The 13,026-nt window shown below is 42.6% G+C and overlaps 1 protein-coding gene across 5 annotated transcripts in view; it reads left to right on the top strand.

Moving 5' to 3' along the window:
- Positions 1 to 13,026, top strand: part of LOC119433889 (membralin-like) — a 273,114-nt gene that overhangs the window by 158,754 nt on the left and 101,334 nt on the right. For all 5 annotated transcript variants that reach the window (XR_007464434.1, XM_049659030.1, XM_049659028.1 and 2 more), the window contains 3 exons: positions 1,906 to 2,479; positions 6,694 to 6,804; positions 9,735 to 9,857. Coding sequence is in view for 4 of the 5 variants with exons in the window: in XM_049659030.1 (XP_049514987.1) it covers positions 1,906 to 2,479; positions 6,694 to 6,804; positions 9,735 to 9,857 (808 nt within the window). In the remaining variant the exon portion in view is untranslated. The remainder of the gene's footprint in view (positions 1 to 1,905; positions 2,480 to 6,693; positions 6,805 to 9,734; positions 9,858 to 13,026) is intronic.

Raw genomic sequence — 13,026 nt, 5'->3', positions numbered from 1 at the left:
GGCTTGGATAACTGTTCAATATAGAAATACAGATTTTAATGAAGACATAAATGATCAGGGAGAGGTAGGTAATGTGCTAGACGTCAGTGGATGGGTATAAATCTTATTGGCTCAAGCAGGTTAGGTGACTATCTGTCGCTGCTTTGTGCTGAAGCGGATGCCAATAGAAAGCATCAAGTCATCATCGCCGAAATTGGAACGGAGAGTCAAGGGACGTGCGTAGCGTGATATGGGGGCAGTGCCCGCGAAAGACAAACACGTGCGCTGTTTGTCTTCGCTTAGTGGTGCACGTTTTTGCAATACGAATGGATGATGGAATGCCGTCTGGTTATGTAAACTTAATGTGAGTGATGAAGGACATTGCTGACCAATGTCCAAACAAAATGAAGTTTTGATATCTGTCGTTGACTTCATCATTATCTTTTATGTCCACAGCAGGGCGAAGGCCTGTCCTCGCGATGACCAGTTAACTCTTTCTTCAGTCAGCCAACTCATCTTCTTATGCCCTGCAAATTTTCTAATATACGCGTAATCCCACTACTTTTTTCTCTGCCATTGTTGACTGCAGCATTCCGACATCTGATTGTTGTTCAGTGACCAGCTTTACTTTGAAAAAAAAAAAAAAGAAAGAAAAGAAAATGCATTACCAACTTGACTGTGCTGCTACCTTTCGAAGTTGGCACAGGCACAGATACGGACACGGATGTGCAGTGGTCTGACTTATAGCTCACGTTTCTTGCTGCTTGCGTAGGTTGTTTGATACTGCCATGCATACCTCCAGCAGATCGCCAGTCATACTGCTCGATAATTCTTTTCTTTAATCCCGTAACTAAATGGTCGCATTACTGTAACACACACTTAGTTTGTTTTGTAGTAATAAGATTCTTTTGTTCATTTTATTGCCTGTCAAGGGACCCCTCCTTGCATTATATTTGGGGTTGCGTTACGTTCATGCAAAAGGTGATAACCATGGTTTCATTCAGTAAAGTGTTGTGTAGAGCGCGATTGTAACATTCCACTTTCAGCCTGGGTGTCAGGGCACCATTGCCGCTTGCAGTGGCAAAGGTGCTTTGAACTTGTATTTGCACTGTTTCTGCGAGAAATTATTTTTCGACCAGATTTGCCTGGCCCTTAATTTTGAAACTGTCACATGCTGTGGTGAATGTCAGAAGTTGGCTCAGGCGTGTCATAGTTGAATGTAGGCACAGAGGTTGGGACATTCCTGTGAAATCTTTGTGCGATAATGCATGTTGTGAAATAGATATTTTTAAGGCAAATCACGGATGAATATGATGTAATAAAATTTGTACGCTGTTCCTAATCTGCAAATGTCTTGCAGGGATAAAGTGTTGTTTGTTCGCAAACCTTGCTCTCACATTGAATGAAGCTCAGTAAGAAAAGAGATGCGGCAGATCCCACGCACTGTGGGAATCTATGTAAGCGAAGTTTTGGTGTCTGCTCCGCAGCCGGTGCCAACCGAGTGGCGATGCATTATGCCACCATTGGTCCGTGTGCTGTCTCCACTTTGTCTTGCCACCTGATGACTTCAACAACCTCCGCAGTAACCAATTCCAACCACTGCAGCATCAAAACCTGTCTGACTGCAAAGAGAATCTAAATAGCTTCCACAGTAACCTTAGTAACGCCGGAAGTAAACTCTGTAGTGATACTGTCAAACTAGAGCAGCATCGAAACCCACCCTACTCCACAGTCGAACTAACTCCTCCAACAAAACGTTTTGCTATTTCTCTGCTTGTACACTGTGAATGTTTTATACGCAGCATTCAGTATTTTCGGTTTAAACCGAAAGAAAATAAAAGCAATCTCTTTTATGTAGCACTCATATGTAGCACTCGTTCACAGTTACACTTGTGTGTCTCACAAGAACCCTTCCTCCTCTCGCAGGCTCTTCTATCATTTTTCATCCTGGCTTACATCCACGCCGCCTTCATCCGGACGCCCATCAACTGCCTAGAGCACGTCTGCCATCAGTGGCCGCAGGACGGCATCCTGAGGATCGAAATTCTTCACGACTCGGCCTCGTCTTCCGAACCATACACCGTGGAGCAGTCTTACCTCAAAGAGCAGCGGCTACAGCGACTGGGGCAGTTGCCTGCGCAGCCCCAAGTGCGAACGTCGAGCAGCGGGCGCAGAGAAAGTAATTTCGGACCCCGCCGCTCGCCGACGTCTCAAACTCTACGTCGGGGGGCGATCAGGTGGCCGAAAGGTTGGCGAACCCTGGTTCAGGTGGCCAGGACACAGCAGGCGACTCTACCGATGTGTCAGGAGATGGACGAAACCTTGCCACTGCTGGGCAGTGGCCGCCACCTGAAAGGCGTGAAAGGTGGGGGTTCGCAGTTTGTCTACCACGACGCGGTGTCAAACGAAAGCCAGGACATGCTGCTGAATGTTGATGGAAATGGGTACCCCCAGCCACTCCAGGAGCCTGTGTCTGAGCTTGAGATGCTAGCCAGAGCTGGTGAGTTGCACTTTTTTAAACATTTGCTTGGCGTTTGTGATTGTCTTATGCGACACTACATGCTGCCTGTGTTTGGCTGTAAAATTATAATAAAGAACTTGCCTCATGTGACTAATTCAACTCAGGAGAAATATAAGTCGTTTTTCTTAAACTGAAATTCTCTTTCATTTCTTACCTTTACAGTTGTAACTAAGCCTGTTTAGGTCTGCCTCATATTAAAAAGAGAAGATATGCAGTTGAACCTCGGCAGTCGAACCGGGATACATAGAATCTGAAGGGTATATAAAAGAAGTTCGATATATAGGTATTTCAATGTATAAAATAAAAAATTTTTACAAAAATTTTCAAGGGGACTTTACTGCTGTTTGCTATACACAATAATTCGTTATATGTGGGTTCGATATATCAGGGTTTGACTGTATAACGAAACAGATATAACGGATTAGGGATATAACGAAGGAAATAGAAAATTTATTCTTAAACACTTGTGACAACATAACAATTACGGATAGTAGAGAAGGAACTAAGCTGGGTCTGTATCAGAGGAGAAGAAGAGAAAGAAGGTGCAAGGTACATTGTTGCTCCGTCACAAAGTATGTTGTGTTTCTCATTACTGGTGCAGTCTCTTTGTTTGTGAATGACACCAATAAAAACTGCATTCAAGGAATTAGACACACATATTTATGCATGTATATATCGCCCCTCATTAGCCCACACAAGGGACGAACAAGGTCGCAAACAAAATCTGGTATACTTATCTGCACCAAACAAAACTGCATAGGTATACTTTTTCGTATGTTCAGCCATCCACTCCCATGCTGTGATGAAGCATGGTGTTGCTCAACTGGAATACAAAGCATCTTTTCTGTACTTTTTTCAAGCGGGGCTTTTTGGCAATACATTTCTGATTTCTGCAAAGCTGAACGTGAACACAAAAGTTGCAAATAATCTGCACTGCCCTTTTCACTTTCTTTTGAACATGTTGCTGTGAAGCTATACTTGAAGTGAAAATTTGTGTGTAACTTGCACCAAGACCTTTTTATTAATTTTTTTTTCATGTGGGTGGTACCAGCAAAAGTACCGCATTCAGCACCAAAATTACTAAGATGCTCTAGACTTGCCTGCCTGTGCCCTTTTGATGCGATTTGTTCATTTAGAAAACAAAAATCAAGTGAAACTTATTTCTTCATCACCTTTATCTACACTGAGGGATTGGTAGCCGAATCATTATCATTTGTTTTTTGCAAATTCATTTCATGCTTCAGTGAGTGCATGCAAAATAGCGCCGACATGATGTCTTCTGGTTGCGTGTGTGTGAAGATAAGACCGATCAGGTTTAACATCCCATAGGTGCTCTTAGGCTTTGAAGGAGTACAACTGTGTAGGTCTGCACATTGCCGTATAGACTCGAATGTTGGCCGATGCTTTCTTTTTTTAAGTAATGTACAAAAGTCGGGGGTCGGTTTAGATTCGAGGATGCAGGTTGGCCATAACCACCAGACACATAATGTCACCTCACGGCCACCTGTACTCTATGCGCTGTATTGCATCACGGCCTTTCAGATTTGACATGAAAAAACTTGAAACCTCCAAGCCCAGCATAAGTTCAATGTTGATAAAGATAATACGTGCTGATGGCTCAAACAACGGGACAAACTTTTCAACTGTGCTGTGAAGTGGATGGCTTTCATTGGTCCGCTGGAAGGTCGACACCGTGAGCTTGAAAAAGTTGTTGCTGATTTTACCCAAAATGCAAAGATAAGCAGGAATCTCTGTAACGATAGATAGCGTGAGCCTTCGAAAGGTGCATTGTCTCGAACGTTCTAGGAGTAAACGTTAGCTCTGTTAGCTCTGTTGGAAGAAATAGGTGACGAAGAGGCAGTGATGTTGATGAGGACCACAACAAGCGAAGGTTGCACATACTTGTAACAAACGTCAAAAACCCTGAATGAAACTCATGCTCTTTTTGCAGTCGAATACCTTTTTTTCTTGTTCCACTTAAATATAGGAAAGTTTTGGCTTGATTATTTTATGACCTTCAAAATTTCGGGGATTGCCCTAGAATCGAGGAGGGCCTATATTTGAGTAAATGCAGCAATTGCCTGGATGTTCTTTAAACCACTCTGAACGTCTCAGAAAACAAGTGTTTTTGCTTTCTGCCTTGCTGGATGGCAACCACTTCTGCCAGGGGTGAAACACCTGGTGGCTTAGTGGCTGTGCTCGATACACTGTTGCCGAGCGTGAGGTCAGGGGTTCGGGTCTCAGCCATAGCTGCCGCATTCCTGGGAGGGGGGTGAATGCAAGAACACTTGTGCACCATGGTTTCATGGCACGTTAAAGAGCCCGAATTTGTTAAAGTTAATCCAGAGCCCTCGGCTTCGGCATCCCTCATAGCCCGCTGTGCAGCTTCGTTTCAAGTAAAAATCACATTCTTTTGTTCACTCTCAGCAGCAGACGACTATAAGCACTGAGAAATAACGAGTAAATCATGAAGGACAAAGAAGCTTCTTAAATTTGGTTTTACTTCAACAAATCTGTCATACATTGTTCAAAGTTCACTTTCAGGAGGCAGCCCTAGAGGGAAAATTGTGGCACAGGCACCAGTCAAAGTCTGTTTGGAACAAAACAGTTAGTTTAGAAAGCAATATACTCATAGAAGAAAATGGTGTGTTATGTACTAAAAGATCAGGGTACTTTTGCTTAAGCAGATGGGCATATAATTAACAGTACCTTCCATTTCTGGTATGCAACGACAAGCAGTGTAGTTATACACAGGGTGAAGTGAGGAATACAAACACTTCTTCAGTGATGGTCAAAAGCAGTGCAAAGACATTATTTTCAAGAATGAGTGTAAATCATTCTGAAGGGAAGCGCTGCTTAAACAGTCTGTTTTGTGTAATTTAAATGAAGTGCTTTCAGGGCTAAGTTATTTGATGTAATTGACCTTATACTGCTGCATTCATGATCTAGAAGTCAGGAAAGGTGTTGGTGTAAACATGGATTGACAAATGCTGCACAGGGTAAGAAGTTTATGTTCATGCAGTATCTCTCTATGAGGAGAAAAATTGTGTGCCACTGTAGCTTTCTCACTCTGTATCTTTTTCGATTCTGTCTTACACTTTGTTCTTTCTGGAAAATATCTGCTATCTTGTCCCTGTATGCAGTGATATTTGCTTGCTTGCTTGTCATTCTAGAACGCCCAGATATTTGATTACATAACAGTTATGGGAGAGATTGCTGCTGGAAAACGCAAGAGTAGATGGTTTAGTGCATACAATTAAATGAACAAAGTGGCATATGGGAGGAAGCACGAAACTGGAAAATGGCAAAGTAGAGTTACATGCTAAAATAGAAGAAATACTAAATAATCCTGCTTACTCACTGAATGTTGTGAGAGCAAGTAAGCTTGGTGCTCTTTTTTTAATGTACGAGATGTACTGAATGGGAAGGAATATATGCACGACATATTTATTGTATATAAATATGTTTTTCCATATGATATATGAAGCCAACAGACAATGAAGCTTTACAGTTTGTATCATGCTAATTGGAACAACACTGCAGCAAAGATTCGGCGTCGAACTTGTAATTGCAGAGAATGAGCCAATAAACTCAGTAGCTCATGCGGTTAAGACATATAAGATGAAGCTAAGGAAACCAGAAGGGGAGTTCATTGTTTTTTTATTAACTGTAGAATTAACTATAAATGAGGGTTAAATTTGCAATAAACTTCATATATGTGATAAATAAAAAGGCAAATGAAAGTGAAGGAAAAGACAACTTGCTACATGTGGGAGTCAAGCCCACAACTTCCAAATTATGTGTGCGGTTCTCTACAACTTGAGTTGTCTTTTGTTCAACATTGATTCACATTTTTCTTTATTAAGAAGATGAAGTTTGTCACATATTTAACCCCCATCATCAATTCTACAGTAAAAAAAAAATTAAACGGTTAATTTCCCCTGTGCTTCTCTTAGCATCATTGCCCATGGGAGCTTCAAATGTCTAGCAAAAATCGAGCCCATCGTTCCCCCTGATTCTTTAACATTGCATGCTGCGTGCATTGTCAGAAAAAGCAATGTGTCATCAATGAATGCTTATTGCTACAGAGAAAAATGACTGTGCTTGATAAAGAATTTAGTGCATAGAGCTTTGCCACTCAGTCTTAAGTGTGGTCATTGTTACATTTTTCTTGCGTCTTGTGTTTTCTGCAGTGTGGCCTCAGGATGAGTACATAGTTGAGTACTCCCTGGAGTACGGACTCCTCAGGCTCAGCCCAGCAACCCGCCAGAAGCTGAACATCTCCGTCAAGATTGTCACGCTTGGTGAGCTGCCCCGCCAGCATGCCTGCATGAGTTGTGAGATTTGTTACGCAGTATGCAGTTCAATGGGGACCATAGTGCCCAAGTTCGCAGCTTTCAGGTAGGAAAGGCTTTCTCCCAAATAGGAACCTTCAGTGGAAATGATTGTGAGCTGTCCTTTTATAAAACATTGTCGCCTGGGCAAATTTGGTAAAATGTCATTGCGGGAGGGGGAAAAAAAGTAAAGTGAAAGTGGGAAAGCGAACAGAATAGACAAATTGCCTCGCACGTTCAACAGTGCGACTAGACATACACAGGCTAGAGTGTTTGATGAATAGGCACATGCCTAGAAGAACACATTCAGCGACACATGTAGCTGTGTGCCTTACTTTGAGAGCACAACTATTTCGAATCGTTACTGCAGTCAAGCATTGTACGAATAGTGAAAGCAGCCCCTACTAAAAAAAAGAAAGGATGATGCATGCTATGACTTCTGCTTCATAGATTGCTAGATTTGCTTTGTTATAAACAGATGCCAAATTCGTTCAAAAGTAGAAGTACAGTGAATTTTGCTCTCTCAAGGGCTTTTCATTTTACTCTCTTGTTGTTGACTGGCTTCCATAATTGTATGCATTCTGCATTGCTTGTAGTGAAAAACTTATTTGCAAGTAAGTGTCCTTCTCAGTCCTAACAATGCCTTCCTTTTGCCATGAGTAAGCTTTAGTAGTCAAAAAACACAGAACACAGTGTGCATAAAATGCTTGATCCAGTAAAAGTGTAATCAGCGACAAGTCAAGAATGCAGGAGTGGCTGCTGTCACAAAGAGTGTTGTGTCCACTTTCCTGTCCTCCAACTGGATAGAAAGAGTTTCCTAGCGTATTGTATTGCATTGACTTGGTAAAATAATTTATTCATGCCTCAGCATTAAAGAGGTCATGACATGGTCATCCTACTATTCTCCGTTTATCATTGTAACCTGGAGTAGAGGGGCCAATGTGGTTGTACAAGGAAAGAAATCAATCACTTTGGGTGCACATTCTAAACTGAAATTTCAAATTGATGTAGCTGCCTTGAAGCCCCTCGTACTGACAGCAACTGTCATTTTAGGATGGCGTGTGTGACGTCAAGAAGTGTGGGACCACCGCTGTTTCGTAAACTTTGAAACATCCCAAAATCACATGCGCGCTGTGCCAGACTCTTATTGCTCTGCACACTGTGGCACCCAACGTCGCAGCAAAATCATCGACATTGCATTTTGTGTCCAATTCTTTCACTTGCATGAGAGAAAGAGCACAAACCAGAGAATGCCTGCGGAAACTATCTTGGGCTGACCGCTGGAATAAGCATGCGAAAATGAAACCACGTGCAGACTGCGCTCGTTGATGCACTTCACTTCATCAATGCTCATAGTTGCCAGATTGCTGTGGAGTTCAACTGCAATATAAACCAGTAAAATGCGAATTTTGTACCCCACCCAATGCGCTTAGGTTATTCGAGCTTTCTGTGGGATGTGTACTGTATAACATGCAATGCATAATTCATTATCGAAAATGTGTTGCCAAGATGCTTTAAGCAACAAATGCCACCTTTGGCCATTCACAGCCAGCTGTGAATGGCAGCTTAGATGCTAAGAAAATGTGCTGTGCAAATGTATGCATGAAGCTTGGAGAGCACTCTGCACCGTGTAGGCAACAAGGACATACATGTACAGTCATGAACAATTGAAATACGAACAAGCTAGGGCTAGCTATAGGGTGCGTTCTTTTGTTTCTTTCTTTCAGCAATATATGTAATATTGTCACGATTACGGTCTCTACGTGTCTCGTGGGGCTTATACCATCTTTGGCAACCTTATAAGTAGCAGTGTGAAATTGTGCTCTCGAGTTAGTACTTGCAAAAGGTGTTCTACTTTATAATTTCTTGTTTTGGTTTCATTTGTCCATGACTGTACATATAAATCAACAGTGCAAGATTTAAAGTGCCACATCTTGAAAGTGTTATGGTGCTCGACCAACAAAATGCTACAAATGTGCATCCATGGAGAGAATAGCTGCTGAGGCAATGTTAGTTACAAGGAAATACATGCAAGCACATACCATGTGTCCCAGTTAATGTTAGCCAAGCTGTCTAACCGAAAAAAAAAAAAGGAAAAAAAAGAACACAATTCAAGATGAAATTACGAGACCTACGGTGTTCTGTCATCAGAGGTCGGATGACTGATCACCGTAGGTCCTAAAGTCGCATCTGGCCCTTGTTTTCTTTAATCTCTTTTTTTTCATTGAACAGCGTCGCTGGCATTAGCTTGGACACTCTATTTAAAGAGATGGCAAGTAGGGAACCATGATCTGCTGTCATGTAAGAAGGCCACAAATTCATATGCACCGTGGTGGTGTGTAGTGGCTTTGATTTCGCGCTGCTAAGCCTGAGGGCACAGGATCTAATCCCAGCCACGGCAGCTGCATTTTGGTGGGGGTGAAATACAAAAATGCCTGTGTACGTTGCATTGGGTGCACGTCAAAGAACCCCAGGTGGTCAAAATTAATCTGGAGTCTCCCACTATGAAGTGCCTCATAATCATATCTGTGGTTTTTGTACGTAAGAGCCCAGAATTTAATTTTAAATCACAAATTCACAAATGGAAATACCAGAGGATGAATGAATGATGACTGGTGCACATATACGAACTCCCCTTGAGGTGCATGTGCTCCTGTGTTCTTGACCTATCACTGATGGTAGCATGTCAGCGTCCGCATAAAAAAAAAGGAAAAAAAATTTACGTTTTTTTTTTTTTTGCTTTCTACATGGACTGTGTTGTGTGTACATGAAGTTAACTTAAGAAAGCAGGAAGCGAATGCCTCACCAATCGATCACTGACTAACCTATATGTCGTCATCCTTTTTTTGTTTCTCTCTTTTTTTTCTTCCCTTTCGTTTTCGTGCGTTGCCTCATTCCAGATCCAGCCAAGGATGGCTGTTTTGGTGACTGGTTCAGCCGGCTTCTTCTGGATGGCTTTCTGGGCTACGACGACGTTCTCATGGCGAGTCTGAAGAACCTTGCTGAGCGAGAGGAAAACAAAGGTATGTCTGTCCATTTATTTTATTGTTATTGCTGAGCACTCAAGGGATGTATTTTGAATTTAAAGTGAGAGTGAAAAGCAATGGTGTGTTTTTTGAAGTGTAGGACTGCATGCTATACGAGGTGTGTTCAGAAAGAAACCGAACTTTTGCTATAACACCTTTACTGCTTATGGTACAACATTTTAAGTGCTGTCCCCTTCAAAGTAGTCCCCTCTACTGGCAATGCACTCTTCCTAATCTTTTCTTACATTTTTGGAAAGCCTCCTGGAACGCACTTTCTAGAATGGCGTGCAGGTCTCTTCTCGCATTATCCTGGATCTCCTCTACGGTTTGGAAACGACGTCCTTTGAAGGTGGTTTTCAGCTTGGGGAATAGAAAAAAGTCTGCTGGGGCTAGGTCCGGAGAATATGGTGGGTGGGGCACTACAGGAGAGTGGTGTTTCACTGAGTAGCTGCGGACAAGGAGCAACGCGTGAGCTGGTTGTCATGATGCAACGTCCAAGCCTGATTTTCTCACAATTCAGGCCTCTTACTACGCACAGAATCTCTCAAAGATGCTAGGATTCCCTGGTAAACTTCTTTGTTTACCGTCTGACCATGTAGCACAAATTCCTGATGGACAATGCCTTTGCAGTCAAAGAACACAACCAACATCGTCTTCATTTTTGACCTACTCATGCGTGCTTTTTTTGGATGAGGAGAACCTTTGGCTAGCCACTACAATGACTGCACTTTTGTTTCAACATCATAGCCATAAACCCATGTCTCATCGCCTGTTAATGATGTTCTTAAGAAAGCTTTCGTTATTGGCAGTGGCGAGCAGTTCTTGGCTGATTTAAACATGGGTCTTCTTCGGTTCGTCACTAAACAAACGCGGCACAAAGCTTGCACTGACACGACGCATCCCAAGTTTGTCGCTCAAAATTTTATGACATCATCCTACGCTGATACCAACTTCGTCAGCGACTTCTCGAACAGTCAAACGATGATTTCCACAAATCACCGTTCGAACTCTCTCGACGTGGTCATTATCTGAGGATGTTGAAGGTCGTCCAGGCTAGGGATCGTCACCGACTGACATTCTTCCGTCTTCAAAACGCTCGAACCACTCATAGCACTGCGTGCGACTCATAAAGTCCTCCCTGTATGTTTGGCTAAGCAACTGAAATGTCTCTGTGAAAGTATTCCAAAGTTTGTAGCAGAACTTCACACACACACGCTGTTCTTCCAATTCCTTCATTGTCACTTTGGCGGCAATTCGAAGAACAGCTTGTTCATGTGCTCACTTCAGCGGCTGTAGCTCGCCAACTAACGGTTAGAGCGAAACGCGGCAAATGGTAGTTTGTTCTCTAAACCTGCCGCTACATGAGCTCAGTAGCCGGAGCGCGCTCCCTCTGTCTGTTGGCGCGCTATTTCAAAAGTTTGGTTTCTTTTTGAACATACCTTGTATGTAGGGGGTGTTGGACAGCAAAAGAACATGAGCGTATTTAAGCTTTTAGATGCTCTTGAAAGTTAATACACTGTGCCTGGTGGGCACAACCACTACCCTGTTTCAAACGGTAGGCTCATATCATCGTCATGATCATCATCATCATGCACATCTGTGTACTAATATAAATGGGTGCAGAAAAGGCACGCCTTAATTATTTTCTTGCATATGTTAGTTAATCACTGTTAGTGTGCCGCTATTCGTAAGGCAGCAGCAGTAGATGTGGTTCTTGGTCAATGGTACTTTTTGACGTTTTAATGCCTCCATAAATTTTAAGCAAATTAATTTGTTAGCGTGAACAGCATTTGAACTTTTGAAGCTATCTGTAATGATCATCTAATGTTTTCCATCTTTTGAGGACAATAAAGTGGCTAATCGTAGAACATTGTCTTCAAAGCAAAGTTGTGAGGAGTAATAAAGGTGATGGGGTCATATCTTGCAAAATATTTTTTTTTATTTGCACTTTCTTATTTTTTTCTCTTGCTCTTAACGGCTGTACCCACTGTGAATGTGCTGCATGGTGCTGTTAATGGGCAAGGGACAAAATGTGAATGAATCAGAAATAGAATACTTGGCCCCTCGTTTTGGTGTTTCTCATTTTGTTACCAGCAATCTTTCTGTGAGTGTTTGCACCAAGATGACTGATCTACTACTTCTATTGCTACTGACACTTGACTTCATCGAGTCTGAGACAGCATTGTCCCTTTCCTAATGTAGCGAGTGCACTCCAGAAACCATTATCAGCAATTTCTGCAACAAGGAGTGGTAAATTCGTCGCTGGCGTAACCTATTTCTCCTCGCCCGTACTGCTCCTCCTCCCTTTTCCTTCTCCTAGTACTCTCCACTGCCGAGGCGCGGGGTAGGTGGGGACATGCGTGGCTCTCATTGGCATCCCAAAACCACGGTGGTTGAATAGGAGAGGTGGCCAAACGGCGCCACTCCGCCAATGCGCCGCGAATGACACGACGGTTCTCAAGTTGCCGCCGCTTTTCGTAAGGTGGCAGCAGGCGTAGTCAGGGCTCATTTCACTGCTCCGCCTTACTTTAATTGAAAGTACATATAGCCGGCGGGCGTCGTGCGCATTCAAGCTGTATTTTTACGTCTCTGACTTTCGAGAGAGTTTGGTGTGGTAGTGCTGTACACCAGAGAGGCCTTCAATAACACTCAGTAGTTACCGTCGCCTAAACTGGACTTTAGCGTGGGTTTACGCTTGCAGCGTGACTTCAGACGGGTCGTTTAATCCTTGTTTATTTGACTGTTTTATTTCTTTATTTCTCTGGATACAGATTGGTTCTGAGAATTATACGGTGACTAACACGTCATTGCCTAAGAAACCACGTTTGAAATTAATATCTTTGGGATATGTTGACGATCAAGTACATTTGTTTCTTCTTCCTCATTACAATACTAATCCTTTATTAGCATGTACGACTATGCAGAAGCAGTATTTACTGTTTTCCCAAGACAATATATATTATTGTTACTAGTATTATTAATGAAAAACATTAGGGTCGAGAAATCGTCAGTTTCCAAGCACGTTATTGAAAGATTAGATCACTGGGAGGACGTTCATCGACGCTTTCTGTAATAACGTGATACTCATTGTAGAAGTTTCAGCATGCACGATTTGTCGGCAGTGTGCATCCCAAGTGAAGTCCACTGCGCCGCGTCTACAGCGGTC

This window comes from Dermacentor silvarum, chromosome 11, assembly GCF_013339745.2.
Source record: "Dermacentor silvarum isolate Dsil-2018 chromosome 11, BIME_Dsil_1.4, whole genome shotgun sequence".
NCBI lineage: Eukaryota > Metazoa > Arthropoda > Arachnida > Ixodida > Ixodidae > Dermacentor > Dermacentor silvarum.
This window is presented reverse-complemented; position numbering and strand designations above follow the sequence as displayed.